A 27,796-nucleotide genomic window follows, 5' to 3' on the forward strand; every position below is an offset into this window, starting at 1 on the left:
GAAAGAGTAAGCATGCTGGGGAGAGACTTCTTTACAAGAGCTGACTGCACCCACAGTTCCCCCTCCCAAGCCCTGCCTGGGGTTCCCAGGAGGCCAAGAACCGAAGCTTCTAGAAAGTGTAAGATACGCTGAGAGACTAGAATTCTGACTGTCCTGAGACTCCCACCTCCGTCTAGGAGTCAGGAGAGCCTCTCTGAATATAGACCTACACAGAAGGTCTTCCCTTCCCCAGGACAGCAATGATGCCGCCTAAAACCAAAGGAAAGGGAAGAAAAACTGGGGCACAGGAGAAGAAAAAAAACTCAAGTCCTGGTGAGTCACGGTGTGTGTCCAGGACACAAAGGTCCTCAGGAGGAATCCAGTCCTCTGGGCAACAAGATGAAGTGGCTTCGTTTTGATTTTGTCTGTTGTCCTTTTGATACAGGGTCACTATGGGACCCAGGCCAGCCTCAAACATATCCTTTGCCCAGTGTTCTTAATGCCAGGCTTACAGGCATTGCCACCTCACTTGGCTGGGGCGAAGCTTTCTTGCCCTCCTCTTCAGAGCCTCGAGTCCAGATTCCACAGGACTGAGGAACTGGAGAACGCCTTCCTCCCAAAGTCCTCCTGAAGCCCCTTCTAGCTCTTTGCCTTCACCACGTTTTGAGCACCTGCCATGCACACGGGAGCAAAGGGTCAGCTGTGACTTTGTCAGATTTTGCCACTGGGCGTCCCTCATCCTGCGACCTTCCTCCATCACGCAGGAAGTTCAGGTGTGGGAGGAAGATGGGGTGGGACCAGGATCAGGATAACCTAAGACTATCATCTTGCCAAGACAGATGCAGGGGCTGAGGCCAAGCACAGGCTGGTGCTGCTGGAGAAGGAGCTGCTCCAGGATCACCTAGGTAAGAAGTTCAAAGTCTCAGGAGACAGCAGAGATAGCATGTCCTAGTCAGGGTTATCATCGCTGTGATGAAGCACCATGACCAGACCAACTTGGGGAGGAAAAAGTTTATTTGGCTTAGTTTTCAAACCACTGTTTAATATCGAAGGAAGTCAGGATAGGAACTCAAACAGGGCAAGATCCTAGAGGCAGGAGGTGATGCAGAGACCATGGAGGGGTGCTGCTTACTAGCTTGTTTCACATGGTTTATTCAGCCTGCTGTATAGAACCCAGGAATTATAGAACCCAGGACTACCAGCCTAGGGGTGGCACCAGCCACAGTGGGCAGCCCCCCATTAATCACTAATTAAGAAGATGCCCTAAACCGGGCAGTGGTGGCGCACGCCTTTAATCCCAGCACTCGGGAGGCAGAGGCAGGCAGATCTCTGTGAGTTTGAGGCCAGCCTGGTCTACAAGAGCTAGTTCCAGGACAGGAACCAAAAGCTATGGAGAAACCCTGTCTCGAAAAATCAAAAAAAAAAAAAAAGAAAAAAGAAAGAAGAAGAAGAAGAAGAAGATGCCCTAAAGGCTTGTCTACAGCCTGATCTAATGGAAGCATTTTCTCAGTTGAAGCTCCCTCTTTGATGACTCTAGCTTATGTCAAGTTGACAATAAATTAGCCACCCAACACATGGCACGTGGGGCATTTCTTGGTTCTTGGAGAACTGGCGGTTTGAGCTATGTGCAGAGCTAAAGCAAGCTAGCCATTACGTGCTGGCAAAGATTGTGAGGAAAGGCAAGGCAGTGAAGACCAATGAAAGAAGCTATTCTCCCCTTCCCCCACACTGGGAATGGAACCACTACCTCATACGTGATAGGCGAGTGTTCTACCATGGAGCTAATCCACAGCTCAGGGAAGCCATGGTCTTTTAGTAGCCAGAACGTGGAGGGAATGTTGACTCCTAAGGAATGAAAACCCTATGGGTTTGGTGGGATGCAACTAATAAAGAGAATAAGAAATTAACACCTGTCACCAAGTTCCCAGAGGTAAACATAGCTCATGGGGGCTATGGTGATTGATTCTGTGGGACCCACAATCAGCCCTGAGCATGGCTCTGTTGCTGTTCATAGCACTACAGAGGGATGAGACTCGCAGAGCCAAGGCTTCTGAAGACAGGCTGAAGCAGAGGTTGCAAGAGCTGGAAGCTGAACTGGAAAGGGCCCAAAGCGAAGGGAAGGCTGTATATGCAGGTATGATTTGACTGGCCAGGGGGCAGGAAACAGGGGCATCGAAGAGGACAACCAAGAAAGTCGGGGAATTTAAGGAAGGGAAATGAAGAGGAATCCTAACTGCCATACCTAGTAGCTCCAGTCCCTGTGTAGGCAGGGTCCTAAGAACCAAAGACGTGTCCCTGGCAGAACATGGATCACCACACCCTAGAATGATGCCGCACACTTGATAAATGTGTGAAACAGAATGTAGCCCATAGCTCTTTATCTTTACCTTTGGGAGTGACCGGGAAGAAGAGCCAGGGTCCCTCTTACACTGGTGTGGGGTGAGAGCTGGTTTCAAGGTCTCCCAAGTTTCTCAGTTCTGTTCCTTGACAGAGACTTTTCTCCATACGCAACCTCATTTCCTTCTTCACACCTCCATCCCTGTGGCTCCTCTTCAGAGATGAACCGCCAACGTCGGGCCCTGCAAGAGGAGTTGAGAACCCGAAGCAAGCATCTGGAAGAGGAAGTGAGAAGTCGGCAGAAACAGCTAGGTAGTCCACATCGCTCACCCTTTCTTTCCTAGGCTCCCTAACAAGACCTGGCATGGGAGAGTGGACTTAGAAAGTCCTTCTCCGGAGGTCTACAGTCTGCTGGTTGAATTTTAACTAGGGTCACCTTCACCCCAACTTTCCTCTGAACAGAGTTCGGTGACATAGACCTCTATGTTAGGGGCTGGATTTGGCCTCTAGGAGAGTTGACTCAGCTGTTAAGAGCACTCTTACAGAGAACCTGAACCAGCACCCTCACAGGGGCTCACAACCATCTGTAATCCCAACCCCAGGGCATCTAATGTCCTCTTCTTTCTTTCACAGGCACCCTCATGGTGTACGTGTATACACGCAGGCAAAGCACTCACACACATTAAATAACTCTAAAAAAAGAGAAAAACTTAAAAAACTCTCTAAGATAGAGGTAAAGGAAAAGTAGGACTCTCACCCCATCTCCCCTTTGTCTAATCTCTCCAGGTCCAGCAGCTACCCCCCTTCACTGCCTTTTCTGTCCTAAGCAAAATGCATTTAATAGTTTAGCTGGCTTTTACAACCAAACTACAGAAAACAATAGCTTTAATTTAATTCAGTGTCTTCAAAGCTGAACACCTTATAAAAGGCCTTAAATTACTACTTGTTAAATCAGTGAATTTACCAATCAGATGAGAAAACAGAGGTCAGAAGAGGGCATCAGATCCCCTGGAACTGGAGTTAAAGATGATTCTGAGCCACCATGTGGGTGCTGGAAATGGAAACCTCTGCTAGAGCAGCAGCCAGTGCTCTTAACTGTTGAGCCATTGTTCCAGTCCCCTCCTGAGGTGGCCTTGAACTCACAGTGATCTTCCAGCCTCTGTCTCAGGAGAGGAAGGACTGCAGGTGCGAGTTATAACACCTGAAATATCTCAGTGCCACTGTAAATGTTCAAGAGCTGCTTAGACAGGCCACAAATTCCAACTCCAGCCTTTTTTTCAAATTAAAATTCAACATTTATTGAACACCTCCTATATTAGGTGTTTTGTCATGCATTTTCACATTTAAGGGTTCACAGCAAACAGGAGGAGCAAATATCATTTTCCCTCCAAAGATAAAGAAGGGGCTAGAGAGAGAGCTCAATGGTCATGAACACTGGCTGCTCTTCCTGAGGGCCTGACTTTGATTCCCAGAACCCACGTGGTGACTCACAACCATTATACTTCCAGTTTCAGAGGATCCAATCCCATACCCTCTTCTGTCCTCCACAGGCACATGCATACATATACACATGGGGTGGGGGCAAAATAATATTATTTCTAAAACCAAAATATAAAATTAAAAATAAATAAAAATATTTATAAAGATAATGAAACTGAACCATGTTAGTTGGTACAAGTCTATAATTCCAACCCTGGGAAACAGAGGGAAGAAGATCTGGAGTTCAAGGTTGTCCTTGACTACACGGAGAGTTTAAGGCCAGCCTGGGCTACATAAGAGTCTGTCTTAAACAAAACAAAGTCAAACATTTAAGACATGGAGACCCAGAGATACTTGTCCCATGCTGTATATGTGACAACCACCAGACTTTGGACCCATCTCCTATCTCAAAACCTCTACTCATTCTGCCCTCCCTCAGTGAGTCCTTACAGTGACCTCAGGAAGGTTGATGATCCCGGAAGTCTGTAATGACCTTTGTCGAGGTACCCTTTTAGGTACCTTTGGATCTTGGTATAGTGTCACCATCCTGTCTTTTTTATCTTTCTGTCCTGCTCCATAGAAACATGCCAAAGGGAGGCTAAGACAGCAAGGGAAGAGGCTGAGAAAGCCCTCAGAGAACAAGGTGAAACCCTGGCTCAGCTTCGTGCCCACGTGGCAAACATGGAGGCCAAGTATGAGGAAATTTTGCATGTAAGTACCACTCCCTGGAGGCCATCTTCTCAGTATCCCAAAACCCTCCAATCCTATGGCCCCGACTAGTGTGATGACCCACAACCTAAAGGAGCCATGCTCTATTCTAAGGGCAATCAGAAGATACAACCATTGACAGAGCCAGTGATTTATAATTCCAGTACTTGGGTGGCTAAGACAGAAAGATTTTGAGTTCCAGGTCAACATTAGCTACAACGTGCTATGTTGCTGATACATAGTGAGACCTAGACTCAAAATAATCAGGAACTGCAGGTATAGGTCACTGGTGTGCACAGCCGTGGGTTCAATAGCTGCACAGAGGTGGGAGGAGGGAAATAGGAAGAGGAGTGGGGACAAAGAGCAGGGAAGGAAAGGAGTGGCACTGTGTAGGAGACTGAGGCAGGAGGATCATAGGTTCAAGGCCAACCTAGGTACTGAGTTCAAAGTCAGCCTAGGCAGTGTAGTAAGACTCTATCTCAAAATAAAAAGTGAAAAGAGGGACTGATGGACAGCTTAGTGGACAGGGTACTTGCCTAGGATTGAGCCTTAGGTTCAATCCTGGGTGTTGAAAAGAGAGAGAGTGGGAGAGAGAGAACAATGGGAAGCTAAGCATGATCGTTCATGCTTGCAGTCCAGTGCTTGGGAACCTGAGGCAGGATAATTCTGAGTTCAAAGTCATCCTGGTCTACAAAGCAAGGGTATCTTACAGAAGGAAGAAAGGAAGGAAGGGAGGAAGGGAGGAAGGGAAAGGAAGCCATTGGCAAAGAACTATTACCAAGCTAGGCAACTTTCACCCTTCCCTCACTTCCTGGGAATGAAAGCTGGGCGTTCACAGGGCAGCCTGGACTGTCTCTTGGCCAAGCTGAGAGCTGTCAAGCCTCAGTGGGATGCAGCTGCGCTGAGACTCCACACCAAGCACAAGGAGCAGCTACGTCAGTTTGGTCTCAACCCCCTGGATCTTTGAGGCCATTGGCCTCTAATCTCTGAGGCCTAGAAATAAAGCGACTTGATGTAGAATTCAACAGAACTGGATTGTGGCCTATACCATTGAGGAATGACTCTCGTGGGGACACCTGTGTTCTGGGTTAACCCATTGCCCCACTGCCCTAAACACTAAGTGATAAAAAATGAACAATCCTCTAGGAGGCTGAAGAGATGGCTCAGTAGTTAAGAGCACTCACTGCTCTTCTGAAGGTCCTGAGTTCAATTCCCAGCACCCACATAACAGCTCACAACTGTCTTATGCCCTCTTCTGGTATGCAGATGTACGTGCAGACAAAGTATCCATATACATAAAATACATAAATAAATCTTTTATTTTATTTTTTTTTAAAAAAAGGCTGTGTGGTGGTGCATACCTTTAATCCCTACTTGGGAGAAAGAAGCAGGTGGGTCTCTGTGAGTTTGAGGCCAGCCTGGTCTACAGAGTGAGTTCCAGGATAGCCAGGACTGTTTCACAGAGAAAGCTTGTCTCAAAAAAAAAAAAAAAAGGAAAGAAAGAAAGAACAAAAGAAAAAAGAAAGAAAAAGAAATGGACAGAGTTCTAAAGCCTCTCCTATAGAAACTAACTAGATCCCATTCCCTTAGGCTTGGAACACTTTTGGTTCCTTTAAACTACCTTGGTTTATCCTCACCAACAAAAACACAAAGCCAGATTTATATGGAAAGACTGCATAAGTGTGCATATATATATATTTACTTATTTATTTTGACAGTGGCATACTAAGGTGCTCATCTGGAGGCTCGAGGACAACTTCCTGGAAATGGTTCTCTCCTTCTACCATGGGGTTCTGGGGATCGAACTCAGGTTGTCAGGCTTGGCATCAAGCCCCTTTACCAACTGAGCCATCTCACCAGCCCACTGGGAAAGACAGTAACAGGACATTCCAGTGGCCAGGAACCAACTCCCAAGTTTCTAAGGTGTCCACAGAAGGAAAATATGGCTGATCTCCAAATCCTCGTGCCGTATAACCCTAGAATCATAGCTAGCCTGAGTTCTCGGTGGCTTTGATGCTAAAAGGCTCCACAGCATCACTTTCTTGAGCAGAAATTCATATTTGCAGCACAGGTCCTCAAAACTTCTCCATAACATCCTGTGGAGACTTGGGCTCCCTCATGAGCCTGCCTGAGGTCTCTGCCTACACCCCTCGCTGGAGGTAGGCTCACGAGAATGGAAGAAGACCCTGGAAGTCCTGCGATCCGTGGTATCTGAATCCTCCAGCTCCTGTTTGGAGAGACCATTCCTGGCTTCTGCCACCTCAGGGTGCAGAGCAAGGGTAGGAAAGCCACTAGGCAAATCTGTGCCAAGCAGGGGTATCCTATAGCAGCTCTGAAGGCAGGGTCCAGTCCTACACAAAAAGGAAGGACAGAGTCAGTCTGGGACCGGAAGAGTTTATTTTCCTACCCCAAAATGCTCGGACGGCTCAGGAATGGGACTTGCTTCAGGATCCTTGTGTCCCACCTCCTATGACCTACAGTTCCCTCTTGCATACCCCTCTCAGCTCTACCCAGCAACCCTCCTCTCTGCCCTTCTCATAGTTCCATCTGTCTCTTTGATTTCACCTTTCCGGACTCTGAGGAGATCCAGGCTTCCAAGTCCTGCGGATCCCTAGCTGCCAGCTTCAAGCAGAGGGGTGGCTCAGCCTCAGTCAGTTGCTGAAGCCTATTCGGGTCGTTGTCTGAACCCACAGGATATCCATTCACCTCCAAAACTGCATCTCCCATTTGCAGCCCTGCTTGGGCAGCTGAGCCTCCTGGGGTCACCTGGCAGTGTACGGGGGAACACACGGAAGCATTTGTCATGTGTTCTAAGGCTGGGCATGCAGGCAGGCAGAGGAAGGTAGGTGATAGACGATGGAAAGATTCCAAGGCGCATGGGACATCAGTCACCTGGGAAATGAAGAGACAAGGCCTACTGGCCACACAGCAGAGCTTAAATCCATAGCCACCTCCGGGCCCAGGGTACAAGAAGCATTGGCGGGAACCAACAGGGCTAGAAGGCTCAACTGTGTCTTCAGCTGCGAAGTCCTTGGTTTCTGCCAGAGGGGAGGCAGCATTCTCTGTGTTCTCCAAGAAGAGGAGGGGAGACAGCCGTACCTGGGGTGGGGGGCAGACAGAGCAAACCTGTGGCACTTGAGCCTTGCTCCATTCCCACCTGCCCCCTAACCCTGTCACTTGCGCACCATGTTGAAGAAGCGGTCAGCCTCAGGATCGACGACAATGAGGGAGATGCGAGAGCCCTGCGCTCGGATCCTGGACACTGTCTCCTCATGGCACAGCCCATCCACGCTTTCCCCAGCCACAGCCACCAGGCGGTCCCCAGCCTTCATGCCAGCCTTGTCAGCTGGCAGTCCTGGGTCCACCTCCCATAAGAACTGCCCTAGGACATAGACATATGCTAGACATATGTGACATGGACATATCCCTGCTCCTCCCTGACTCACCCCCATGCTCTCCCAGGGACTAACCCCATAGTACATGAGAGGATGCCCAAGGGCTGTGGCTCAGACTGGGGCACCTCTCTTGATCACTGAGAAGTGTGCAATTGGGTATGTATGATCATCCTAAGGCCCAGTTCCTACCCACCCCTGGGGCTGCCACTCACCGAGGCAACCGTCCAGGCCCTTCTCCTCACGCAGCAGAAAGCCAAAGCCTTGAGGCCCTTTCTCTATGTTTAGACACCGGGGCTTGGCGGGCAGTGCCCAGCCCTCTGCCAGGGGTGCAGCGAGAGGCATTCCCAGTTGACGACACCGTTCCTCAACCTCCGGCGCTGCCACCAGCAGAGTCACCTGATCGCCACTCTGCCAAAGCTGTGGGGACCCAGCAAGAGTTTAAGCACTGGCCATCAGCATGGGGATGGAGAGGCAGATCCCCTCAGCACCCCCTCCCACACCCAAGGATGAGGACGGGCCTCTCACAAACTATAGAGAATAAAAGAGGGGTGACAGACCGACCCTCAGGTCAGGAGGTGGGGTTCAGATAGAAAGCCATTGCAGGAAGCCCTACCTTCCTACTGAGCTGGCTGGAAGTGAACTTCTCCACACTGACCCCATTCACTTCCAGCAGCCGGGCCCCAGGGGGCACCCCTGCCCTCTCAGCGGCTCCTCCAGAACTGAGAACCAGCCAGAAAGAACCCCGACATCCTAAAGGCGGACAAAGGAACTTCCAGCCTGCTGTATGCAGAGGCTGGGTTTCCCATCCCTGACTGTCCCATCTCGGGCTTTAAGCTCACCATGGGTGATGCTGAAGCCAAAGCCACCTTCATCTTTTACTACATGGCACAACCGGGGCCTGACTGCCGATCCTAGGGTAGGACAAAGGAAGGCATCGCTCCCCTGCTGAGCGCGCACCACGTCATGCACGTGCTGTGCCAAGACTGTCAGCAATACCCGGGGACCGCTAGCCCGGATGTGGCGCACTACCTATGAAAGGACACGGGAGTGAGAGAGGTTCGCCCCCTGGTGAAATCCCAGGACCCATTAGAACTTGTATTTTCACTGTAGAAACCAGCTCTGTAGGTGCCTTTATCAAATCTTTCTAGTTGGGCACCTCTAAGTCATGGGGTCTAGGAGTGAGGCTTGGCCCATGCATTAGAGTGCCCAGGCAAATGTCAGACTCCTCTTCCTCTCAGAAGTGCTATGGAATGTTCCTTCGTTCCACAAGGAGTCCCGGGCCAGCCTCACCATGGCGTAGTCCTCATGGTCCACAATGTTATTGTTCACCGCTAGGATCCGGTCTCCTTCCCGGAGACCGTGGCGCTGGGCAGAGGAGCCTGGATCCACCCTGTACACCACATGGTCAGTCTTGCCCAGTTGGTACAGCAGATGGAACCCAAAGTTCTTCTGCTCCTCTCTGCTCAGCAGACAGAAGCGAGGCCGTTGCAGGTTCCAGGGATCTGGAGGAGGAGGTGGGTAGGTAGCCAGAAAGGAGGGGGGCACAGTTCAAGGACAGGACCATCAAATGACTGGTAGCCTCTGCCTCCTGTCAGGACTGGGCAGCTTCCAGCCAGGGAAAGCCTGGACTTTATAGCTGAATGGACGCTGCATGGGCCAGGTGACTAAAGCCAAGGGAGAGCTGCCCCCTCTACCTCCGCTCAGTTGCTGATATCAGAGGGAGTCAGCTAGCGGTTACCAAGGAGACAGGAGGCTGTGTGGCACTGTAATGTCTCTAGGGAAAGGTAATCGTTGCCAGGGGTGAGGAGGTTACCAGACTGAGCCTGGTCTTCAGCCAGGGAGAGGACAGGATTGTCAATGCCCAGCCTTGGATTAAATTTAAACTTCCTGTAAGGAGGCAGAAGAGGCACGTAAGAGAAGTGTGTAGCTGGACTGGGGTCCCAGGTCCTACTGGAGGTGCTGATGGACAATTGAGACACTCCCCCTCCAATTCTTCTTCAACCCTCACACTACTTACAGAGTTAACATGGCCGTGTCTCGAAGATCTGCTGGACAAAGAGGAGTAAGAGTAGAGACACATTCCTCCCCAGGATGGGACTTCCATGACAAGAACCTGAAAGGGCTTAGGAGAACCCCCAAACCCTCTCATTCTGCTCCGCTATCTTCACACACAGGGCTGTTGATTCTCCTTTATTTCTCTTCCCAGTTCTTTGGCACATAAATCTAAGCCTATCAGCACAGGGTGTGGACCAGGAAGGTAGGCACACACGCTCACTTCATTCCTCTTTCGTTCTGTCTGTTTGCCTCAGAGCTACAAACCCCAATACCAAGTGTGTCCTAGACCCAAAGATTCCAAATCTGTGCCCTCTGCCGCTGCCCCAGAGTCCCCTTTCAAGGGTATCTCCCCTCCTACCTGCAGTTGCCTCCATAGTTGGATCAGTGACCCAGGACTTAAGAGTAGGGACAAGGTTCATTATAACCAGCTGACCCTCCCACCTGCCCCCTCCTGAGTCACGCCTCCTTGAAGACACTGCAAGGAAGCAATGGGGTAATGGTTAACAGCAAAGGGACTTATTCTCTGGAAAGTGTGTGTCTACGTTTCTTCTGCCCTCAGTCCTGGGCCCTACCTTTCTCGACCGAGCCTCTAACTGACCCAGCTGTTCTTATGCCCAGAAAAATAGTAGCTCACTGGTCATTGAAATTCCAAGCTGGGGGCAGTAAAAACAAAAAGGGCGATAGGAATGCTAAGGCCCAGGGTCTTACACGCAGCCCCTCCAGCAACAAAATTATCTAAAGGTATTGGTGCCTCTCCCTTTGGCTATCAGGCTATTCAAACAGTGGATCCCAAAGAACTGGAATTTCTCCAGGATTCTGAAGCTGAGGAAAGAGAAAAAGACAAAGCCCTCCCTGATGCCAGCCAGAACTTATCACACAGTTCTGACAATTTGTCAAACCACCCCGCAGGACAAACTGGAGTAGAGTTGTTTATTGTGGTTGGAGATCACAGCCTGACATGACTGTTTTGTACACAAACCTCTTATTCTCACTGTATTTGAACCTAAATTCCAGGTCAGGATCCTGAAAGGTGAGTTAAGGGGTGGAGGAGGTGTCCCTTGGACCTCTTTATTTGTTCCTCTTCCTGACGTGGCCACCTGAGAGAAATCTCCTTTCTCCACTTTTCTAAGATTCTTTGTTTGTTTCGTTCTTTTGAGACAGGGTTTCTCTGTGTAATAGCTGTGACTGTGCTGGAACTAGCTCTGAGGACCTGGCTAGCCTTGAACTCACAGATATCCACCTGCCTCTGCCTCCTGAGTGCTGGGTTTAAAGGTGTGCACCACCACTGCCTGGCCACTTTTCTAAATTAAATATATGTATTTATAGCCAGGAGGTAGTGGCTCATGCCTTTAATCCCAGCACTGGGGAGACAGAGGCAGATAAATCTCTAATTGAGATCAGTCTGGTCTATGGAGTTGAATTCCAAGCCAGCCAGGGATACACAAAGAAACCCTGTCTCAAAAAAAAAAATTATTTGTGTGTGTGTGTGTGTGTGTGTGTGTGTGTGTGTGTGTGGTGTGAGAGGGAGAGAGAAAGTGAGAGGGTCACCCAGAGGCCAGGAGAGGGTGTTGGATTCTCTGCAGCTGGAGTTACAAGCGGTTGTGAGCTCCCCCACCATGTGGTGGCTGGGAATGCAACTCCTGCCCTCTCGAGGGGCAGCAAGAGTTCTCAACCTGCTGAACCTTCTCTCCGGCCTTTCTCTATTTTCTCAGTATTCTCTTTTTAAATAGTTTATTGAAGATTAGTGGCAGAGCTCAGCTTGTTAGGGCTGCCAGAGCCCAGGCATCAGTACTTAAACTCCATCAATACTACTGCCTCTGAGTCTAGAGGCCAGGAACTTAATAGAAGGTAAACCAGACTAACCTTTTCTTGGCAAGGAACAGGGGATCACAGGGAGTGGAAGACACACAGTTTTTTAATAGCAGCAAGGTGAGCACACTTATCCCTAGTGGACTTGGAGCCGTCGATACCTATGTTGTTCAGGGGACACAAGGCTGGAAAAAGCACCAGTGTGAGGGCATTTTGTGTCCAGAAGTGAGCATAAGGCAGGAATGGGAAGTCTTCTAGTACAGCTGGGATCCCCCAGCATAGCAAACATGAGAGGTGTGCCTCTTGGTAACACAATCAGAGGAAGGAGAGACAAGATCGATGGTGGGGACACAGGGCAATTTGGCCACTCGTGTGTCATATTCTTCTTAGTCCTTCTAGAAAAAAGAAGCAGTGACGCTGGTCGGTGGTGGCGCACACCTTTAATCCCAGCGCTTGGGAGGCAGAGGCAGGAGGATCTAAGTGAGTTCGAGGCCAGCCTGGTCTACCAAGCAGTTCTGGATAGCCAGGACTTTACACAGAGAAACTCTGTTAAAAAAAAAAAAAGTGACATGCTCGATATCCAAGACCAAGCATCAGTTCACCACATTTGACCTTTGACCATGGGAAGTCTAGCTTGGGGTCCTGGCTGGATCTGTGAGTTGGGGCAGCACAGTTGTATCTATTGCTTTAACTGCAGATCTTTCTGGAAGGAGTTGTGCATGCCAGGAAGCCACAGAGGGAAGGGTTTGGGTCCAGTGGTCCCACAGCTAGGTCACAGCTGTCACTGTTTCAGCATCCAGAGTCTCCCAGCTGCTCCAGAAGGGTCTTGACCTCGCCTTCCACTCGAAGCAGCTGAGCCTTGCGCCAAGGATTAAGGGTGGCGCCCCGACTGTCTTCCAGATCCCGAAGCAATAGCTTGAGATGGCTCTGGACTCGGGCCGGGTCCCAGCTGTTGAGGTTGCGCTGAACTTCACTAAGGATCACTGACCAGTACTCAGACACCGCCGCTCCTTCTGTCAGCGAGGCCACAACCCGGGCACCACCTTCGCCCGAGCCCCCCAAGTCCCGCAGGACCTGGCGACCCTCTGAACTCAGCTCATTGAAGTAGAGGCTGGTGGGAAAGAGTTGGAAGGATGTCATTCATCGGGGTTTTGAGAAGGCCCAAGGTGGATAGAGACAGAACCAGGAAGCCTTATAATTCCCTTCAGGCTGGCAAGTGGGAGGGGCCAAGCATCTGCAACAAGAGCTGAGGACTTAGTTTAGGTGGTAGAGTGCTTAGTGTGCACAAATCCCTAGGTTCACTCCCTAGCATCACAAAAAGAATCTTCAGTAAGCCAGAGACAGAGGTAGAAACCGATGGAAACATTAAGTGTGACCAGCGACAGCAGTCCCTGGGAGAAATGGTGGTAGGGAATCAGAGGACTGGCTTGGCACTGGGTAAACCAGGATAAGAAAGGTAACACAGATGGCAGGCTTGGGTTCGGAGCACTCCCTGGGTAGGAAGAACATAGTGAGGAGAAGGGAAAGCGGGGTTGGGGTCTGGGGGCAGGAGACCAGCCAAGACTTACTGCAGCAGCTCCAGAGATGGGTGCTCCCTAGCGGCCTTTGCCAAGGCCAGAGCTGCTGCGTCCCCAGCACCGTTGTAGGCCACGTTCAGTTCCTGCAGTTGCCTGTTGCGGTCCAGTTGGGCAGCCAGCAGCTCCAGCCCCTCATCTCTGAGGTCCGTGTGTAGCAGGGACAGGTGTGTCAGCGAGGTGTTTCCCGCTAGCCCCTCCATCAGTAAGGCAACCCCTGCTGCTGTCAGTGGGTTGTTGGACAGCCTACGGCCACAAGCAAGGCAAGGGTGGGGGTAAAGCATTGTAGATACTCAAGGTGGGTGTTAGGACTTTGGCCAAAGGGGGGCACATGTGGGTTGGAGACGCAGAAATGGGGCCCTGAAGAAGGGGCGGTGAAATGAGGAATGGCCCCTACCCAGGAGGGGGAGTGAGGGGAAGCAGGCTTCCCTTCCCCCTCCTTTCTATTTCTCTTGCTTCCTGACTTCCTCCCCTCTTCTTTCCTTATTAGTGCCCTTCTTACACCTTCCTTTACTGCCTCCCCAGCCTTTGGTCTTCCATGTATCTAATTCCATCATCTTTCTGTCCCCCCCCCCCATTAAAAACCACATTTAATGGTGCATGTTTGCCTGTGTGAGGGTGAAGTGAGGGAGGAGGCTATGGAGGCCAGAGAACAGCTTGCAAGAACTGGTTCTTTCCTTCCAAGCAACTTGTGGGTCCTGGGAATTAAACTCAGTTTGTCAGGCTTGGCAGCAGCCACTTCTACCCTCTGAGCCAGCTCACCAGGGGTCCCCTTCAGCCAGCCTTTCTTCTTCCTTGCCCACCTCTCCTGATTCTAATCAGGAACCAGGACCCCCAGGCATCTGGGCTCCTAGGAAATCAGCCAACAACTTGGAAGCAACTAGAGAGTATCCAGCGGGATGGTGAGTCTGCAGGGAACAGTGACTCTGTTGCCAGGCAACTGGCCCAGGAATTACTGCAGCTTTCCTGTCCCCGAGGCTAATATTAGCCAGGAGAAAGGCTTTCTCAACACCCACTCCTGGTGTCTTCCTTGCTCCTTTCTTTATATTACTCTTTCTTTTTGAGGGACAGAGTCCTGACTGTCCTGTAGACCCTGCAAGAACTTGTTCTGTTGAACAGGCTGGCTTTGAACTCAGAGATCTGCCTGTCTCTGCCTCCCGAGAGCTGGGGTTAAAGGCATGTGCTACCACCTTGCTCCTTTTTGTTGCTTGTAATGGACCTGGGCAGGAAGCTAACCAGGGCCCAGACAACCTCTTTTCTAGAGCCAGGGCAGGGTGCTCACCATGTCCGAGGCCTCCCACCAGGCCCCCATTAGGACACTCACCGCAGAGTGGTGATCTGGCATTGGCTGTGAAGCAGCAGGTCTCGGAGGTCCCTGCAGGCCTCGGGGCCCAGGCCATTGAGCTGCAACCTGGAAGGGAAGGTGGCCAGAGGGGAGGCGAGAGACAGGAAAAGCCGTTCAGCACAGAGTCCTCCTATGGACCATGCCTCTCCCTCACCAGCCTGCTTCCTGCCATCAACACCTTTCTTCCCTCACGCTGCTCCTGTCGCTCTGCCCACACCTTCTCCATCCCACTCTGCTGTAGTCAGCTCTGTCGAGGGCCATGAGTGGAGGTTTATGGTAGTACTGCAGGAAGGTAGGGCCTTGAGAGACAGAGCCTGGTTTGAGGATCAAGTAGTTGATCTGCTTGTGGAGCAGATTGGCTGAACTTGGAGGGCACTGGTTCCCACCCAGGGTGGGTGGTTGTCCAGCAAGCCTCCTTCGTGTGCCTGGCCTTCTCCACACACAGCTGTTTCCTTCTCTGTTCTTCTGCCATGTTGAAACGCAGCCTCGGGGGTCTTCATGAGAAGATGAACCTTTCAGCCTCCAAAACTATAAACTCCTCTCTCCTCCTTGAGACAAAGTCTTTTGTTAAGACTTATGTATTTATTTTATGTATGCCTGAGTGTTCTATCTGCATGTACACCTCTTCTCCAGACGAGGGTATCAGATACCACTACAGATGGTTGTGAGCCACCATGTGGTTGCTGGCAATTGAACTCAGGACCTCTGGAAGAGCAGTCAGTGAACTATCTCTCCAGCCATTGTAGCTCAAGCTGAACTCAAACTCACAGTACTCCTCCTGCCTCAGTCTTTTAAATGCTGGGATTAGGCCTAGCCTTAGGTGTTGTGATAGCAACAGAAAGCAAACTCATACACGTCCCCTGGCCTTTCTTCATTCCTTTGGGCTCCCTAGCACCTTCTCTGCCCAGCTACTTATCCAACCCCTTCTTCCCTTCATGCACCTAAGGATTAGTCCTCACCCCAGTTTCCTGGCCCGCAGGAAGACAGGCATGAGAGTCTGTAGGCCAGCAGGATCGAGCTGGCAGGAAGCCAAGTTCACCTCATCCAGCAGATGCTTTCCACTTCCCAGTACTGCGGCCACCACTGTGCACTTGAGCGGCGTCATGCGCACACCTGCTAAATTGAGCTGGCGCAGGGAGCCGAGCACCTCAGCTGAGAAGCGCTGGTTCTGGAACTCATAGTGAAAGAAGAGATGGTCCAGAAGCTCGGAGGGGGGCAGTACCTGCCTACCCATCTTCCCCAGTTTCTTCTTGATGGCCTGGGCGTTCTCCAGGGCATCCAGGTTCTTGATGGGGCAGCCAAGCTGAGCCAGCACCGCCCGATTGTGGGCCGAGAGAAGTCCCCCCATGAACATGGGAAAGAGCTCAAAGACTTCATCCTCAGGGGGCTCGTCTGGGTGACGCCGGGGGCCCTCCACACCCAGGATGCTGGCACCCATCTGGTCCAGCACATCATCATTGTAGTAATCCTCCTCCCGGAACATCTCCAGCACCATGGCCTGCGCCACCGCCTCCCGACTCTTACTCACCATGCGCCCAAACACTCGTGGAAACACCTGGAAAAGAAGCATGGGAGGGGGTGTGGGTTAACCACGGATTCCACACATCCGATCAGCTCCCTCCAGCTGTTCTAACCTTGGGATCGTCCCTCAAACTCACTACTCCTCCTTCTCTGACACCCTCTATGGCTCCCTACTGGTTGGGAGGCAAACTCCAAACATTTAGTCTGGAATAGGAAACTTTTCATAATGTGGCCCCAAATGGACTTTTCTAGGGACATCTCTCAAACACATGTTTCATGCACTCCAGAAATTAGGGACCTTCTTCTTTTCCCCAAGCACCCATTCAATTCCCAGTCCAGGAGGTGGTGGGGAAGAAGGAATACTTGCAGTTGTACCTCCACAGGGGGTCAGTTCTGGATAGCTCGTGGATATTAGATGTGTCAGGATACCCAAGCCCCTTATGTAAAACTAGTATTTATATATAGTCTATGCACACCTAACTATATCAAATAATCTCTGGATTATTTATAACACTTAACACATTGTAAACGCTAAATATAGCATGATTATGTGGTAATTATTTATGCTAAATAAACAGCACTATATTGTGTTGAAAAAGACCTATATATGTTTAATACAGGTACTTCTTGTGCGGGCAGAGGATTGAGCCAGGGCTTCACACATGTTAAGCACATGCTTGATTGTGGAGCCACAGTCCCCAGCTGCATTTTAAAATTGTTTTATTTTTTATTTTATGTGCATGAGTGTTTTGCCTGCAGGTCTGTTTTGCACCACGTGTATGTCTACTGCCTGTGGAGGCCAGAAGAGGACATTGGATCCTCTGGAACTGCAATTATGGATGGTTGCAAGCTGGAAATGGATCCCAGGTCCTCTGCAAGAACAAGTACTCTTAACCAGGGAGTCATCTGCCTCGACCCATCCCTTGCATTTTTTTAAAGGATTCATTTTATTTTTAATTATATATATGCACGTAGGTACGTGCACATGAATGCAGATGCCTGAAGAGACCAGAGGAGGCTTGGCCTTCCCAGACCTGGAGTTATATGGATTCTGGGAACTGAACTCAGGTCCTCTCCAGGGCTGAGCCATCTCGCCAATGCTCTACAATCTTTTTTCAAATGTTTCTTCTGCCTTTTTTTTTTTTTTTAAGACATGCTCTTGCCCGGTGGTGGTGGCACACACTTTTACTCCCAGCACTCAGAAGACAAAGGCAGGTGGGCCTCTGAATTCAAGGCCAGCCTGGTCTACAGAGCAAGTTCCAATGCCAAGGTTGCACAGAGAAATACAGTCTTAATTTAAAAAAAAACAAACAAAAAAACAAAGACAGGCTCTTACTGTTGGAGTCCACACTAGCCCTGACCTCCAGGTCCTCCTCATTTAGCTTCCAGGGTACTGGGAGTAGAGGCAGGTGCTACTAGGCCCTGATAGTCAAATATTTTCTTGCTCCTGCTCCTGTTCTTCCTCCTCTTCCTCCTCCCCATCTTCTTCTTGTCTTCTTGAGATGGGATCTTGTGTCCCAGGCTAGACCTGGAATCTCTATATAGCTGAAGATGCCTTTGAATTACTGATCCTCCTGCCTCCACCTCCCAAGTTCTAGGATCACAAACACATGCCACTATATCTCGTTCAAACACTTGCAATCTGCAACAGAATGCATACACAGACAGCAGATGCAAGGGGCTGAATGTTAAGCCACGCTGTTGGAGAGTAGGCTGGGTGTTATGAATATATCAACACTGTCATCATCCGGATCATCCCAGCAACCATGATTGATGTGGCTGCTGCTGATTCATGGTCCTGTGTGATCGTCCCTGCCAACCTCAGTGCTGTCATCCTGAGCCTCCACTCCTGCTCCCTCTCCCACGGTGTGGTGCTGGTGCCGAGGCTCCCCACAGTGCGGAGGCTCCCCCTTTTTCAGCATCTCCATAACGCTGCTTGCTAGAGTTCCTCCCACCCCAATTGTCCTCTCGACTAATCCTACAGAAATCGGTTTAAATGCTCTTCCAGAAGGTTTTTCTGACTGCTCAAACCAGGTCCGTTAATCTCTCTTAGACCATCAGAACTTTTCTTACAGGCATTTATCATCTTTCATTATGTAGGCATGTTGACTTTTGTGTTTTGTCTATAAAAATCAGAAAAGGCAGGAACCTGCAAAGTCATTAATTGATTTCTCCAACAAACCTAACACATTGCCCAGTGCACAGCAAGTACTGAAATATTTGGGAGAGAAATGAATGACATGTGGGGAGGGTTGCTATATCACCTCCCATGCTGGCAAAGAAACATGAGGCTGTTTGGTAGTCTCCACTATTGTTCATCATTTTCCTTCCTCCTTCCTTCCTTCTTCTTTTCTTTCTTTCTTTCTTTTTATTTTTTGCTTTGTGGGGGTTTTTCAAGACAGGGTTTCTCTGTGTAGCTCTGGCTGTCCAGGAACTCACTCTATAGACCATGCTGGTCTCAAACTCAGAGATCCGCCTACCTCTGCCTCCCAAGTGCTGGGATTAAAGGTGTGTGGTGCCACTGCCCAGTTTATTGTTCATTTTCCAAATGTGAGATTCTTGCCACAGAAGTGACAGTACTCAATCTTGATCCGGGAACAAGACCAGAGAATATCATTGTGTGAAGATGAATCAATAGGACCATCATGAAGAGGACTGAGGATGCAGTTCAGTGATAGAGCATTGCCAGGGGTGTGGAGAGTCCTGGGCCCAACCCCCAGCTCAGAAGAGGAGGGGTGTGAAACTCTGTGTGTGTGTGTGTGTGTGTGTGTGTGTGTGTGTGTGTAGAGGAGGATGAGACTGTGTGTGTGTGTGTGTGTGTGTGTGTGTAGAGTGTGAGACTCTGTGTGTGTGTGTGTAGAGGAGGGTGAGACTGTGTGTGTGTGTGTGTGTGTGTGTGTAGAGTGTGAGACTGTGTGTGTGTGTGTGTGTGTAGAGGAGGATGAGACTGTGTGTGTGTGTGTGTGTGTGTGTAGAGTGTGAGACTCTGTGTGTGTGTGTGTGTGTAGAGGAGGGTGAGACTGTGTGTGTGTGTGTGTGTGTGTAGAGTGTGAGACTGTGTGTGTGTGTGTGTGTGTAGAGGAGTGTGAGGCTGTGTGTGTGTGTGTGTGTAGAGTGTGAGACTCTGTGTGTGTGTGTGTGTGTGTGTGTGTGTGTAGAGGAGGGTGAGACTGTGTGTGTGTGTGTGTGTGTGTAGAGTGTGAGACTGTGTGTGTGTGTGTGTGTGTAGAGGAGGGTGAGACTGTGTGTGTGTGTGTGTGTGTGTGTGTAGAGGAGTGTGAGGCTGTGTGTGTGTGTGTGTGTGTGTGTGTGTGTAGAGGAGCGTGAGACTGCATGGTGTGTATGAAGAAGCCCAAGACTAACCCCAGGAATCATCCTCAATCACCCTTTCACCTTGTTTTGGGGGGCAGGGTCTCTCAATCAGACTGAGTGCTCACTGTCCAGCTTGCTCTAGGGATCCCTGTATCTCAGCCTTCGGAGGTGGAATTCTGTGCGGTCCACCACAACCATTCAGCACTTGCATGGGTTCTGGAGATCCAAACTGAATCCTCATGCTCGCACTGCGAGCATTTTCATCATTGAGCCATCTCTCCAGCCCAGTGTCTTCAAGATAGACAGAGATTGGAGCAGTGTCTCCTCTCCAGACCTCTAGGGCTGATTTGCAAACAAAGGAAGAAGCAGTGAAGCATCTGGCAGACGTCAGCAAGACCGGCTCCCACCATCCCCCCCAGGAACATCCCATATCCGCCCGGCTTGTGGCATCGCTCTCAGGCCTATTGGCTGGTTTCTGGAGTGAACCGGCAGCCAGGGTGGACGGTCCTAAACCAATTACCGATGTCATTCATCCTCCTGGTACAGATGAATAAATGGCATCTGCTCTATAAACCTGTCTCCGTGATTGAGTTAGGATGAGTCATTGCTCCTGGGGCTTAATCGCCTCTGAAGGAGGGGACACAATTGAGTTTCTGGGCCTGGGGTTACTGAGGATGTAGCTGAGTGGTGGAAATGCTGCCTAGCACTTGTAAGGCCCTGGGTTCAATCTCCAGCACCACTGAAAGAAAAGAAAAACAAGACATTTCTGGGCCTGCAAACTGGACTGCCATGACCTCCCAGCCGCAGGAAGAAAGGAAGGAAGGAAGGAAGGAAGGAAGGAAGGAAGGGAAGAGAAAAGAAACCCTTGTTAGGAATCCATATGGGATTGTTTCAAAAGTCCCTGTAACCTCAATTTCCCTCTTATTCCCCAAGCCTTACTGTGGCTTTTTTCTCCCCATTCCTTAGACCTCAATTCCACTAAAAATCAAATTTCCAGAAGATTCCCATGTATACAAGAGGCAGCCCCTCCCCACTGGGAGAAGAGCAAGAAGTACATACAGAAGATCATGAGGCAGTCTGGAATCCTGGGAGGAAAGAGCAAGGAGTGTGTGTGTGTGTGTGTGTGTGTGTGTGTTGGTAGGTGTGTATTGGGTGGTATTGGATGTGTGTTGGGTTTGTGTTGATGTGTATGTGTGTGTGTTGGTGTGTGTTTTGTGGGCAAGGATCTTTACCTTGAGCAAGTTGAATAGCAGAGGCAGAATCCGCAGGGGCAGCAGCTTGGCCACGATGCCCAGTACCAGGCTGACATCCTCCCCAACACGGCCCGCAAACTCAACCACTTCTTTGCCCACTCGCTGCAGGGCCGTCTTGCGTAAGCCCAGTACAATGTAGAGGGCAGCCAGGTATTCCTGCATGGCGGGCACAGTGAATACAAAGGCACCCAGGTGTCCTGGTTCCACACACGGGGCTAGAAAAAACCTCAGGGCATCTCGTCGGAAGATCTGCAGCAGCTGGAATTCTTCCTCTGTCTTGATGCCAGCTTCCAGGCAACCACGGACATCCTCTTCAGAGAAGTAGGTCTTCCGGCATGACACTCCCTCATAGGCCAACTTTCCCATAGTTCGGGCTGCATAGGCCATCAGGGATAAATTGGAGGGGTGGGTGCTGTCCAGTGTTTCCCCACTGAAGTTCAGACGCAGGAAGCTGGTATAAATGCTTGTGAGGGTCTGGCCAGCAGGTGTAGGAGCATGCAGGAAGTGCAAGGTTGCACACACAAGCCAGCAATAGGAGGGCAGGAAGCAGGCAGCGGCAATCTGGTGGTGCCCCTCCAGGTTTCGGGATAGCATCTGAATCAGGTTGTCCCGCTGAGCTGGTGTGGCTGAGACACCTGCACCCCCTGCACCGTATCCACAATCGGGCTGGTTAAGGCGAAGCTGGAAGTAGAGCTTCTGCAGGTTGGTATCGGAGAAGCCACAGATCTCACCATAGCGGCCCACATACTTGCTAGGGATACGGCCAATGGCCGAGGGCCGGGTGGTTACCAGGATGCTGGCCTGAGAAGGATAGGGTTAAAGGTTATGAGAGAAACTTCCTGATAGCTCAAGCCCCTAAAGATGGACCGTCCAATAATGAAGGGGACCATAATTATCAACATTATAACTCACAGCTCTGTACACAGTGACATGTCTTTCATCCCAGCACTCAGTAGGCAGAGACAGGTGGATCTCTGTGAGTCAAAGGTCAGCCTAGTATAGACAGTGAGTGCCAGGCCAGCCAGAATTACACAATGAGAACCTTTCCAGAAAAAGTATCAATATTAATTACTGATTATCTACTATGGCCCCAGGCACTGGGCTAAGCTCTTAATATATGGTATCCCACGTAACCCATACAGAACAAGGAAAGGACAGACGTTTGGGAAGGTAAATGATGTGCTCAGGCTCACACAGTTAGGAAGTGGAGGGGCCAAGGGTGAACTAACCTAAGTACTGTCCTGCACAGCAAACCAAGAACATAAAATTCCCTATGGAGCAGGTTAAAGGGCAGCAGTGGCAGAGTGTGGCAAAGGGCAACCCACCTCAGGAAGCATGTATTTGCGGAGCAAGTTGACCATGATGGCAGCTGGTGCCCCGGGTTGCTCTGGGTCATTACAAAGCCCTGTGCCTGCCAGCCGGAAGTCAAGGTTGAGACGCTCCAGGCCATGGAGCACAAAGAGCAGGCGGGATCCGGCAGCGGTCATCAGGGGCAGTACCTCCTTCAGGGGTGTGTAACGCTGGGTCACAAGTTGGCACAAGGAAGCTGGGGTGGAGCCCAGGGATGACAAGTCCTCACAGGAAAAGGGGATGAGCAGCTCAAAGGCAGGCAGCCTTCCATAACACCAGTCCAGGACCATCTTGCGTACCAATGTGCTCTTGCCGGTACCTACGGTCCCGTACAGCACCACTGTCTGCACGCGGCGCCCACAGGCGTCTGGGTCAAAGAGCTGAGACAGGACCAGTGGGGGCTGCCCAGCCTGGGTTCGTTGATGCCCTGTGGCCAGCTCTGCGGATGGGCGAAGCAGCTCGTCTGGGGTGCTCTCGCGGATCACAGGGTCAACATGGACCGTATCTAGAGCAAAGGTCGGTCCAAACTGACGCTCCTCTCTGGGCAACCGGCTAAACCACTCCATGAGGTTCCGGCGATGCCTTTGGATGGCTTCTGGATGAGAAAGCAAAGGGTATGGGTCAAAACAAGCGACTGAAGATGCTAGTTCTTCGGGCAAGCCAGGGTGCTTGTAGGTCAGGTTAGGGAGTCAAAACAGAGCTCAGGGATACAGGAACCCATTTTCGTATGGGCACACAGAACTCCCTTAACCAATAGATTACTCGGAAGGTTTAGAAGCCTCATGACAGAAAATAGGGAGCCTCTGAATAAATTACGCAGAGCCTGGGCTGACTGGCTTCCTGACTTTCTCTTTGTATAGTCTTAACCTGGCTACAGGACCGGAGATTGGCTGAAGGTAGGGAGAGGATGTCTCTGTAAGTGCTTTGTGTATGGCCCATGTGCACAGGCCCAGTGAAGCACAGACGACAGGAGGGAAGAAGACAGGGAGGGAGGGAGGGGTCACCAGTAGATGACAATAATAGATCCTCTGGCCTTTCTCATCCTCCCCCTCCTTCCAGGCCCTCTCCTGTCCACACCCCTTCTTTACCAGTAGCTGAGATGCTCTTGAACAGCTGTCCATGCCTCCCTGGTGGGGGAACACTGTCTGCTGAGTTTCCATGGTGACGGATAAAGGCCCTGCAAGCAAAGACATGGAATGATCTGGAGTTTAGAACTGAGCTCAACCCTGGCATAGGCTTAGTCCAGTCCAGACTGCACTTTCTAAGCTGAGACCCTGACTCTTACCCTGTCCTAGGATCAGGGCCTGGCCTCCAGTCCTAATGGCTGCCTGCCCGGGACATAGACTGACCTCAGCCAGCCTTATCCCACTCCCCAGTGTTATGTGTACCTACATAACCGATCTAAGCCAGCTTCCTCTAGATGCCCGGGACGTTGCCTCCCTACCTGCCCACCCTCTCTCCCAAGGGATTACGACAGCACATTCCGACCGTTCCCATTGCCTGAGCTAGCTATGTCCGTCTGTGCTCTGAGGTACAACACACCCAGGTCTCACCTAGCGGGCCCAAGGGGATGCACCCCTCTAAAGGGCCAACTCCAGTGGGTCAGGAAGGAGATATGCTCATCTACAGAGAGAAGAAAGAGGCGGCATCTGCAGATCCCATCCACATCGCCCCACTAATGCACACCCCAACACTGATATCAGATCCCCTCCGATTTGCTCTTACAGTAGCATGTGCTATTTCTAAATAGCAGTTATTACATAATCTTCTATTTAGCCATATGATTATTTGATTATCATCCATTTCCCCTCCATGAGCACAGGGCTCACATCTGGTTTTATTCACAATTGTAGACCAAGAACCTAATCCACGGTCTGGTACACAGCCAACACGCAGCTAACGTCTTGGGTGAGGAGTCAGATTGATACAGTTAGAAGGGGCCCACTCAGCACCCTTGTCTTAAGATGGGCAAAAGAGGCTCTGGGAGGTGAGGTGACTGCCCAAGGACACCAGCTATAGTATCACACAGCGAGGACTAGCACACCTCGTGTCTGGATCCCTCCTTTTTTGGAAATACCATCTGGACCCTGAAAGCAGAAAGGAGGGGTCAAAACAAATCTGAGTTTCCTGCTTACCTGATAGCTGGGATGTTCTTCCCAGACCTGAGCCCCAAGAGGTCCTGGGCAAATGGCAGCCCCACCTCATCCTAGGAAAGTCAGAGCCTGGAACAATTAGAACCGCCTTCTTTCTGGTTCCCCTGCTAAAAGAATAGTGTGAACGGGGTTGGCAAGATGGCTCACTGAGTAAAGGCTCCTGTTACCAATCCCAGGAACACTGGATAGAAGGAGAGAAATACTCCAGAAAGTTGTCCTCTGACCTTTGTACACACCCCACACAATAAACAAATGATTAAATGTATAAAAGAAAAACTTGCCAGGCGGTGGTGGCGCACGCCTTTAATTCCAGCACTAGGGAGGCAGAGGCAGGAGGATCTCTGTGAGTTCAAGGCCAGCTTGATCTACAGAGTGAGTTCCAAGGCAGCCGGGTCTACATTGTCTCGAAAAAGCAAAAAGTAAGGGGAGGAGGGAGAAGAAGAAATAAAGAAAAAGAGAGAAAGAAAAATTTAAGAACAACCAATAATGCAAACTGAAAGACAAAACAATGAATGTATGGCTATCACCACCAGGTGGCCCTTCACACCTCCTCCCTCTCTCTCTCTCTCTCTCTCTCTCTCTCTCTCTCTCTCACACACACACACACACACACACACTCCCTCTCCAACCCTTACCCCTAGCATCTAAGAAGGGGCCATCTCGCAAGGGAGGCTGCGCCCGTCCTCAGATATCAGCATGTTTGAAAGGCTGGCCTGGCTTCTAGCTCTCCTCAGCAAGGATAATCCCAGCCTGAAAGATTCCATTTCATCTCCTACCACCTCCTGCCTCCCCGCTGAGGTTTCGCAGCTGCCTTTGTCCAGACTTCCAGTCCTATCAGCTGCTGGTAGGTTTTATTTGGCTTGGCTGCAGGCAAGCTCAGACAGGGGTATTGTGCTCAAGTCCAGCTCCTCTTCTGAGCCCAGGTTCCCCCCAGTCATCACTATTCACTTCCTTCTGCCTTTGTGCCCCAGCCATCAGGTCATTTGAGCTGAGTTTTAATGGTTTTATCACTATCTTCTGACTTTTATGTAAGTCTCCTTTAAGGCTGGCATAAATAATGAATGAATGTGTGAATGAACTTCCTGCTTGATTAAGGACGTGGGCTCACACTTCACCCAGGCCAACCTGGCCTCATCAGCCCCCTTGTCGGTTACTTACTGCAAGAGCTCCTCCAAACCCTGGACTCATACTGTATTTCCTGGCTTTCCCTTCAGGAGTGGAGACAGTCTTCCAGATGCTCCCTGCCTACTGCTGTGTGTCAACCCATCATCATCCTAGAACTTATTCGGATCCTTCCAAGTCTTACAGGACCCCACTTTCTCAAGGTCTCTAGGCCTTCACACTCTTGGCCTGTTCCAACCCCTCATTCCCTGCAGAAACCAACACCCTACATTTATGCTATTTTACAGCTACAAATCCCAGGCCCACACAAGCTATTTTCCTAGGTTTGCCGCCAGCCCACTGCTCATCCTCCATGACTACCGGATTCTTGCTCTCACCTCCCTAAATCAGTTCATACACTTTGCTTTAGCAGAATCCCAGACACTTCGAAGATTCTGCTGAAAGTACTCTTTCCCAGGTATCTTCTGGCTCCCTTGCTATTTGGTATGCCTGTGATCCTATCCCGTTGTGGCCTTCCTCACTGACACTGGGGCTGAAAGAGGGGGCAAACTTGGGAAGTGCTGAATTGAGTAACTAGGGCTAGCCAGAGCAGGAGCTGGCTAGGCTGTTAATTAGGCTGGGGGCAGAGTCACGGGGCCTAGAGAAAGGACCTGAAAACCTGGCATATCTCAAGATCGGCATCAGCTCCAGAGTCAAGATAAGACACGCAGGGTTTAGGATAACTATCTAACCAAACAGTTGTCATGACACTCATCAAAAGTAGGGGTGCAACAAGAAGTTGCAGAGCTCCCCCACCAGCAGCTCTCCCACTTCTAGTTGGCTTCAGGGAGTAAAGTGAAGCTGCCAGCAGGCCCACAGTCAGCGCCCAAGCTCCGGCAAAACTCCCAATGCCACTTGCCCGCTCCCGCGACCCAGCAGCCCAACTCTTGCTTCCCCGGCCCATCGCAGCCGCCCAAGCGGGGACCGGAGGAGCGATCCAGCCAGCTAGGCCTTTACCCAGGCTGCTCAGGCCCTGGTGCCCGTCGCCACGGCCCGGAGGGGTGGAAGCCGGCGTCTCCCGCTGGCTCCCAGCGTCCCCGGCTCGCTCTGCACGGCGCGCCTAGCCCGCCTCCGCGAGTCAGCCAGCGCGCAGCCCGGCCCACTCTGGCATCCCGCCCGGCCTGGGCACCGAAACGCGCACAGAGCGGAGACCAGCCGAAGGGGGCCCGAGGAACCGGCACCGGGGAAGGACTCCGGCCCCACCCGGCCCTCCTAGGACCCGAGTTCCCTTACTGCCCCCTGCAGGTTCCCAAGCGTCAGGCCCAACCGATGATCTCATCTCCACCTCCCAGTTTGAATTTGTAGATAACGCCCATTTTACAGATGAAAGCCCGAAAGCGCAGAAGGGTGAAATGACTAGCGCAGGTTGTCCCATCTGGAAGTAGATGAGTCAGAACAAGAGCTCCGAGTCTAAGCCTTCCTCACTCTGAGATATTCATTCCCAGGGCCTCCTGCCCTCTCTTCCTGGTCACAGTCGTAGCTTACCTCCACGCACAAGAGGACCCTTCTTGGGTCCTCCTTTCTGTGTCATTCAGCCCCAAGACCTCTGGGGGGACCTCTGGTAACTTTGGCCAGGAAGGAAGACTGGGGACTGATAAACAGTTCCTACTCCAACCTGCTCTTCCTGTCTGACATCCAGTCATGGTTTAGCCCTGGGACTTCCGGGCCCTAAAAACCCCCACCCTCATCCCTTCCATTCAAGGAACACCCAAGGCTCGCGTAACTAGAATGTCAGAGCCACCCACCCCTTCGGCCAAAGAACGCCTCCACATGCAAACATGGGTGTGCGATGTGCGGGGAACAGACATGAAATAGAGAACTCTGGAGAAAGGTTCCTCGGGGCAGGGCTGGGAAGAGGCTTTTGTGGTCTGCCCTCCATTGAAACAGAAGGCAAGGCTGATTCTTTCAGCTGGGCGATTGTCCATTCATCCATGTGTGGTGCTGGGCCAGCCCTGAACCCTGGGTTACCAACCAGAACAAGTCGTGCAGGGACCAACCATGTTAACAAAGAATACTCTTCAAAGGCAGAGGCAAACCATTAGGAAAGCCTGGAAGAGGAAGTTACTACCTGCTTCTAGCAGAGACTGTGACTGAGCTGGATGTTAAAAAGTATGTCAGAAGCCGGGCGGTGGTGGCGCACGCCTTTAATTCCAGCACTCGGGAGGCAGAGGCAGGCGGATTGCTGTGAGTTTGAGGCCAGCCTGGTCTACAAGAGCTAGTTCCAGGACAGGAAACCAAAAACTACGGAGAAACCCTGTCTCGAAAAATCAAAAAAAAAAAAAAGTATGTCAGAAAGGCATAATGGGCATTTGAAAAGAAGTCTTTCCAAGATTGGAGAGATGGCTCAGCAGTTACAAGCACTGGC

At 50.8% G+C, this 27,796-nt stretch overlaps 3 protein-coding genes across 3 annotated transcripts; 1 reads left to right on the forward strand and 2 right to left on the reverse strand.

The window, feature by feature from the left end:
* The first annotated feature begins 242 nt into the window (after positions 1-242).
* Positions 243-5,470, forward strand: Ccdc153 (coiled-coil domain containing 153). Its single transcript, XM_041638329.1, has 6 exons — positions 243-312; positions 819-884; positions 1,994-2,113; positions 2,536-2,628; positions 4,376-4,506; positions 5,342-5,470. The coding sequence occupies exons 1-6, from the start codon at positions 243-245 to the stop codon at positions 5,468-5,470; spliced, it is 609 nt and encodes a 202-aa protein (XP_041494263.1).
* Positions 5,471-5,986: 516 nt separating this feature from the next.
* Pdzd3 (PDZ domain containing 3) lies at positions 5,987-10,327 on the reverse strand. Its single transcript, XM_041638637.1, has 11 exons — positions 10,312-10,327; positions 9,916-9,943; positions 9,712-9,785; positions 9,189-9,400; positions 8,738-8,927; positions 8,512-8,648; positions 8,111-8,315; positions 7,689-7,885; positions 7,396-7,602; positions 7,069-7,269; positions 5,987-6,854 (listed from the first exon to the last, which is right to left on the reverse strand). The coding sequence occupies exons 1-11, from the start codon at positions 10,325-10,327 to the stop codon at positions 6,825-6,827; spliced, it is 1,497 nt and encodes a 498-aa protein (XP_041494571.1). The 3' UTR covers positions 5,987-6,824.
* A 1,160-nt stretch (positions 10,328-11,487) lies between these two features.
* Nlrx1 (NLR family member X1) lies at positions 11,488-26,621 on the reverse strand. Its single transcript, XM_041638700.1, has 10 exons — positions 26,389-26,621; positions 24,253-24,377; positions 23,671-23,740; positions 23,206-23,294; positions 22,093-22,712; positions 20,747-21,568; positions 15,641-16,236; positions 14,661-14,747; positions 13,331-13,582; positions 11,488-12,873 (listed from the first exon to the last, which is right to left on the reverse strand). Exons 2-10 carry the CDS (start codon positions 24,320-24,322, stop codon positions 12,552-12,554), a joined length of 2,928 nt encoding a protein of 975 aa, XP_041494634.1. The 5' UTR covers positions 24,323-24,377; positions 26,389-26,621; the 3' UTR covers positions 11,488-12,551.
* Between the last annotated feature and the right edge of the window lie 1,175 nt (positions 26,622-27,796).

Source organism: Microtus oregoni, unplaced genomic scaffold (assembly GCF_018167655.1).
Source record: "Microtus oregoni isolate MIOR12 unplaced genomic scaffold, Mior012 000055F_ref0000237, whole genome shotgun sequence".
NCBI lineage: Eukaryota > Metazoa > Chordata > Mammalia > Rodentia > Cricetidae > Microtus > Microtus oregoni.

Bases quoted from the DNA above. Each gene is read 5' to 3' on its own strand.
- Pdzd3 (XM_041638637.1), bottom strand. The intron at 7,886-8,110 runs GTGAGTGGCAGC...TCTATGTCCTAG, and splicing joins GGGCCTGGACGGTTGCCTCG to GGCAGTTCTTATGGGAGGTG. The intron at 7,603-7,688 runs GTGCGCAAGTGA...CCCCCACCCCAG, and splicing joins CTGACCGCTTCTTCAACATG to GTACGGCTGTCTCCCCTCCT.
- Nlrx1 (XM_041638700.1), bottom strand. From the start codon at position 24,322: ATGAGGTGGGGCTGCCATTTGCCCAGGACCTCTTGGGGCTCAGGTCTG. The intron at 23,741-24,252 runs GTAAGCAGGAAA...TTCTCTCTGTAG, and splicing joins AAGAACATCCCAGCTATCAG to ATGAGCATATCTCCTTCCTG. The intron at 12,874-13,330 runs GTAAGTCTTGGC...CTTTCCCACCAG, and splicing joins CCATCTCTGGAGCTGCTGCA to CCTCTACTTCAATGAGCTGA.
- Ccdc153 (XM_041638329.1), top strand. From the start codon at position 243: ATGCCGCCTAAAACCAAAGGAAAGGGAAGAAAAACTGGGGCACAGGAG. The intron at 313-818 runs GTGAGTCACGGT...TTGCCAAGACAG, and splicing joins GAAAAAAAACTCAAGTCCTG to ATGCAGGGGCTGAGGCCAAG. The intron at 2,114-2,535 runs GTATGATTTGAC...GCTCCTCTTCAG, and splicing joins AGGGAAGGCTGTATATGCAG to AGATGAACCGCCAACGTCGG.